At 40.3% G+C, this 6,623-nt stretch overlaps 1 protein-coding gene across 1 annotated transcript in view; it reads left to right on the top strand.

The window, feature by feature from the left end:
• Positions 1-4,634, top strand: part of LOC104462158 (neurexin-1-like) — a 53,160-nt gene extending 48,526 nt beyond the window's left edge. The window contains exon 5 of the mRNA XM_010074005.1: positions 4,122-4,634. Within this exon, the coding sequence (XP_010072307.1) occupies positions 4,122-4,634 (513 nt within the window). The remainder of the gene's footprint in view (positions 1-4,121) is intronic.
• The last annotated feature ends 1,989 nt before the right edge of the window (positions 4,635-6,623 follow it).

The raw sequence follows: 6,623 nt of genomic DNA on the forward strand, positions 1-6,623 counted from the left end.
CTTTGAGTTTTAAATGTCATGGGATAGGATCAGAAGAAGGGTAGGGCTTTGTTGATATTAATCTTTTTATTATCGCGACTTTTTGATTTTACATGTGAACTCTTGTACATTTAGGACAGATCTTTAACATCAACAGTAAATTCCTTCTCCTTCAGCCTTTCTCAAAGTCATTCGTACATTTATACATTGCCAATTTGTTAATATATTTTCACTGATGGCTCTGCTATATTTTTGTTGTTGAAGGCACCTGCCATGGCGATTGGCAAGATCTGTAATGAATTCTTAATCTATTTCTAGAGTTCATTGCATACCAGGGCCCTGGATTGCGATAAATTTTATATATGATATACCTTTGGGAAGCATGAATTAATTTTGCTTGTGCTCCAAGATGACCACAGACCATGTTCAAGAGAGTGCTGAGCTGACAGGGATATTTGCTGTCTCTTAGCTGGGCTTACTTTTTAAGTGTCAGCACTGTGATGCTGAAAGTTACTCGGCATGTGGTTGGCCTAGATGGTAGCAAAGGGAGCGTGTATCTTGATAGTAAAATGATATGTAGGTCTGCCCTTTCTCTCCTGGAAAACAAATTTATTCCTTGCTTTGGATAGCTTGGTTGCAAATTACGCAGGGAATTGCTAGCTGCTTTTTTTTTCTTGGGAATTGAGGTGACCTTTTGGAGTTTCCAAGAATGAGGTGATTAGATATATTTTAAAGACTGAGGTCTTGAATCTTACTTAAGAGGAGAGAATACAGTGAATAGAAGACAAATTCACGGTTCTCTTAGTAGCACGATACAATTCGCTGAGGGCTGGCAGTTTGGCGTGCAGGGAAATGATATTGCTGTTGCTCAGGTATGAGAGCGAGTGCGAGAGCAAGCGAGTTATTACCAGGGCCAGTCCAAAAGATGCTGGGGAAGCACATAGCGGTGCAAGGATAGGTTGTGTAGGAGTAAAGGTGAATGTGACTGAAATATTTCTCCATTGCAAATTACCTTCACTTGACTAATTGTGGATCCAGGTCTCTACTGGAGGGAGAATGTCTTGAGGTAACATTGTTGGGGGTCTTAGATGGAAATAGCAGTGGATAATGTAAGCCCTATTAAAAGCATGTTTGTCCTTACGTACCCTGAAGGCAAAAAAATTAAAGGGCAGGATCTTTGGAAAATGATAAATTAGTAAACTGTTTGTACCCTAGAGGCTATCAGTTCTGAAGCATATACCTCCATGTGTTATAAAGCAGATATTAGTCTTGGAATTATTCCTTACTGTTCAATTCTTCTCCTGGAATTTAATGACTACTTCTTTCTGTGAACATACTGCTTTTCTCCTTGTTGCTGTTCTTCGCTGATGGCTGAGTAGATCATTCATGGACAGGGAGATGGGGAGAGGGGTAAGAATCTGAGCATAACAGCAGGAAAGGGGCTTCCAAATGCCAGCTGTGTTCAATTAATAATTTACAGTTCTTTTCAGTTGTGGTTTTCAGTTATGGTTATATATTCCTGCTTTAATACTAATTATCCATGATAATTCGGTTCCAAATTTTTAGTTTTGCAAGATTAAAAGAACATAAACATCCTAAAACTTAGACCATAAGTGTAGGTGTGTTCCACAAAATGAATGCAATAGGATGCAATCATTCACATTTCAGGAATTACGAAGTTTTAATTGTGGAATATGGAGGTAAGAAATCGCAATATGTTTAGGGATTCCAATAATGTTTTAATATTGGTGGCATGAAATTACCAATATTTACTGCTCTTGCTGAAGTGCTCTAGCAATTTTTCCCTCATATGTTATCTGTCAAGCTACTTAAAGAGGTGGTGATGACTTACTGAGAAACTATTGCTGGTACTCCTGTCTGCACTTTGTCCATCGGGTCCTGGAACGATATTTATTACAAGTTATGGTTTCTGAGTTGGCAAATGACTTGAAAGCCTATAGAGCTGTTTTAGACAGCGGGAAAAGCTTAGCGCTCCTTTTGTCTGCTCGATTTTTCTAGTATAGCTATTAACTACTAATTTCATTATTCAATCGACCAGTTTTCATTAACAGCAGACAATTTGAGTTTGTCCATAAACAAGAAATTATCTTTGTACATTTATTTGCATTGTCCTGGTACCTACCTTTGTTCAGTAGGCAATTAAAGAATATTTTCTCCTCGTGTTCTTTGTTGCCTTAATTACTTCTGTTGTCAACAGCATGATTTAATTCTAATGAGAAGCCCATCTGTTCCTTTTTTTTATCCTATCCTCTAGCTTCTGTTTAATGCTTTTCGGTCTATTCTAGAAAGGTTGCCCCCTGTAACTCCTTCAAATGAGGTGGAAGCTATCCAAAATCCCTCTCACTGTAGAAAGTGGCCAATGTTTCATGAGATGAAATATCTCTTAAGTAGGCTCGCCTGCCAGGCTGCTGGCGTCTTGCTGCATTCTTCTGCCTTTTGGCTTGCTTTGCTCTAAAGACAGAAAGTCACCCTAACGGGAGATCACTTGTATGTGCTTATTTTCCAGTGCTCTCCTAAATTCCTTTGCATAATCTGCAATCTCTGGGGTGTTACAGAAGTGTTTGACAAATGCAAATATGAATCCTTACTCCCTAAGATTACAAGATGGTCCAGTTCTAGTCACTTCTTGTGTTTTCGCTTAAAGAAGGCAGCACGTTATCCGCCTCTCCATGGCACAGGATCACTTCTGCTGTCAGGAATCCACAGTGAGGTTTGTTTATTGTCATTGGAGACACAGCTCCAGTGGGAGCAGCAGTATTTGTACTGAACTCTGAAATAAAATGTAGAAATAGGCTTATTTGTTAGCTTTTAGGACACATTTTTAATGTAGTAGAATAATTCTTCCATGGTTTATGATAAATTTGATGGGTGGATAATGCTATAATTTGAAAGAACACAGTTCTTACAGTAAAAAATTATCGATCTATCAATCATCTCTTTAGTGTTCTGTTATCTTTAAATATCCTAAGTATTCAGTAAGCACTTTCTCACCTCTAATATAGGGTTGTAAGGTCTAAACCAGGGACGGGTCCCCTGATCAGCTTCAGGCTGCATTGTATAGCTGGAGCGCTGGATCCAGGGGCCAGCCATGATCTAGAAATGGTATAGAACCTGTAGATGAAGAAGCCTCAGCACAAAGTGCTTACATCTGCTGAGCTGTTGCTTTTGCTCCAAATTGCTTTCTGATGTAGGCTTAACCTTAGGTTTTAGCTTCTGTGGCCATGCATTCGTGTTCAGCTCTTCAGTGGTATTTTAGCTTGAGTATATAATTTCTTGAACAGTAAAAAATATTGACAAAACACTTGTGCACACCTCTGCTATTCGAGTGCTTTGTTTAAGCAGTCCTTGTATCCTGGACAGCACAGGAATAGCAGTGTTTTCAGAATATCCTAATAAAGACCAGAACCCTGGGAAATGGTTATATCATGACAGGCTTCTCTGGGTAGAGCAAATACATGATTTGAAGCAAGAATATTTGCTGTGGAGGTCAATTGGATTTAAAACTAATATTCTCTTTCGTTTCTATCAGAAAAGTCCTCAGTCAGGGAAAATACATAAGTGGTTTTGTTTTTTGTCCAATTGAACTGGCTCAAAGATGCCCTGTTCTGATCTGCAATACACCAGTTTCCCTATTTTATAGCTTCATGAATGCCATGGATGCTGCTATTCCTCAGACCCAAGGACAAACTGAAAAGCTGTTAAATTATAAAGTATCTGACCTTGGAACATTTTCTGTACATGAAGAAAAGAGTTAAGACAGGGACAAAGGGTTTAGAGGAAGAAGAAATCTAATACTTCTCTAACGTAGCAGAATGGCTGTGCAGAGAGGGCTTTTAAGCAATCAGGGCTATGCAAGCTGATTTACGACTGATAGTATAAATTATGTGCAGATTCTTTCAGATTGTTTGAATTAACTCTGGGGATATTTTTAGAGCAACTTTGGTTTAATGAAAACTTATCAAATCATTAGTCAATGGAAATAGTTATTCAATTTTGTGTGTGTGTAAATTATCATATTCATATACCATCATTATTATCCTTTAAATAAGCCTCTTCAGGATTATATCTGTTGGATTAAAATGGTCAAGTTCCTCTTAGTAAGTTCTCTGCTTTGCTTGCAGGTTGTGTACAAAAATAACGATGTCAGGTTGGAGTTATCTCGACTTGCCAAGCAAGGAGATCCTAAAATGAAGATTCACGGGGTTGTAGCATTTAAATGTGAGAATGTCGCAACCTTAGATCCAATCACGTTTGAAACGCCAGAGTCTTTCATCTCTTTGCCAAAGTGGAATGCCAAGAAAACAGGCTCAATATCGTTTGACTTTCGTACAACGGAGCCAAATGGCCTGATTCTTTTTAGTCATGGAAAACCCAGGCACCAAAAAGATGCCAAACACCCACAGATGGTGAAGGTTGACTTTTTTGCTATTGAGATGCTTGATGGCCACCTCTACCTGCTGTTAGACATGGGATCAGGTACTATAAAAATAAAAGCCTTGCAGAAGAAGGTGAATGATGGTGAATGGTACCACGTGGATTTTCAACGGGATGGGCGGTCAGGTAAGCATCTTTTTTTTAATATTCAGTATGGTCTTTTTCATGTTGTAGCTGAGAGAATACGAGGTCTATTTTAAGTTGCCACCATTAGAGTTGTGCATCATCTGAAAAATAAGGGGAATGTAAGAAATCATTACTGTCAGTTACCAGAATACAATTATTTGTAGAGTAAAATATCTTCTATTAACATTTATTGGCTAATCAGGTACTTAATCTTGCAAGTAAGTGTGCTGTGTACTTCAAAAACAAACAGTAATCTCCCCCTGTACTTGCTTACACCAGATAGCTGAAGTGGCAAGTTTCAAGAATAAAAATAAAATTAAAAAGAATTACTGAGTAATCTCCAACATAGGGAATAGGTGGCCCACAGAAACAGCACAGACCTTCCAACCTTGTCAGCAGATCTCAGCATAATTAAATGACATGCTAATTAATGGCTAACAACACATAGCAGCAGAAGGGGAAATAATTGACTTGCCGTATTCTGTCAATATGATTTGTATTCTGTAGTAGTTTACTCAACAAATTATCACACTGAAAAGGGGAAAAATGAAGAATTCATAAACTCTTCCTAATGCTACTGAAATCTCTTATACCATAAAATGCATTTAACTAGTGAAACTATCCTTGTGTTTCAGCTGCATCTGATCTTGAGTATATATCTTTCCTTCAGCAAATAATCAATATCTGTTAATTGAAGCACAAATCTATTCTATGGTATCTTTCCTGTGGTTCATGCCAGGATTTGGGGGGGTGTGTGTGGAGGGTAACGTACTGCATCTGTAATTCAGTCTGTCAAAGAATTTTCCAATTTGATGGATGCACCACCCGCTGGATAAGGAATTGGCTGGGTGGGTGCACTCAGAGAGTTGAGGTCAATGGGTCAATGTCCAAATAGAGACCAGTGATGAGTGGTGTTCCTTAGGGATCGGTACTGGGACCGGTGCTATTTAATATCCTTGTTGGCGACATGGACAGTGGGATCGAGTGCATCCTCAGTAAGTTTGCCAATGACACCAAGCTGTGTGGTGTGGTGACATGCTGGAGGGAAGGGATGCCATCCAGAGGGACCCTGACAGGCTGGAGAGGTGGCCCCATGCCAACCTCATGAAGTTCAACAAGGCCAAGTGCAAGGTCCTGCACGTGGGTCAGGGCAATCCCCAGCACAAATACAGGCTGGGAGGAGAATGGATTGAGAGCAGCCCTGAGGAGAAGGACTTGGGGGTGTCGGCTGATGAAAAACTGAACGTGAGTCAGCAGTGTGCGCTCGTGGCCCACGAGGCCAACCAGATCGTCGGCTGCCCCAAGAGAAGCGTGGCCAGCAGGTCGGGGGAGGTGATTCTCCCCCTGTACTCTGCTCTCGTGAGGCCCCACCTGCAGTACTGCGTCCAGCTCTGCACCTCCCAACGCAAGAAGGACGTTGAGCTGTTGGAGTGGGTTCAGAGGCCACAAAGATGGTCAGAGGGCTGGAGCACCTCCCCTGTGAGGACAGGCTGAGAGAGTTGGGGTTGTTCAGCCTGGAGAAGAGAAGGCTCCGAGGAGTTCTTATCGCAGCCCTTCCAGTACCTGAAGGGGGCTACAGGAGAGATGGGGAGGGACTTTTTACAAGGGCAGGCAGTGACAGGACGAGGGGTAATGGATTTAAACTGGAAGAGGGCAGTCTTAGATTAGATATTAGGAAGAAATTTTTCACTGTGAGGGTGGCTGTGATTCTATAATTAATATCAGTATCCAATCTGAAGCTTATGTACACTCTGAGTGCTGAAAAACATAAACTCCTCCGGTTTTGGGTTTTGTGGGTTTTTCCCCACTTTCTTCTTTCTGCTAACTTGTTTTCCATGAAATGCATTTATTATTTCTTTGTGAAACTTCGCCCCCCAAAAAGTTACAGTTTGCTACACACAAATCAAATTTCAGATCAAGTGAATCTTAGATGTAGGTTTAAATTTAAAATTTAAGTGAAATCCATGCTGAAAGTCGGGCCAAATTCTATTGTTTATGAAAAATAATTATTTCATTCCTGGGCTGTATGGCTTCAAATGCTGATTGTAGAGAGTTTGATTTTC

The sequence above is a fragment of the Pterocles gutturalis genome, unplaced genomic scaffold (genome assembly GCF_000699245.1).
Source record: "Pterocles gutturalis isolate BGI_N339 unplaced genomic scaffold, ASM69924v1 scaffold2237, whole genome shotgun sequence".
Taxonomy (NCBI): domain Eukaryota; kingdom Metazoa; phylum Chordata; class Aves; order Pterocliformes; family Pteroclidae; genus Pterocles; species Pterocles gutturalis.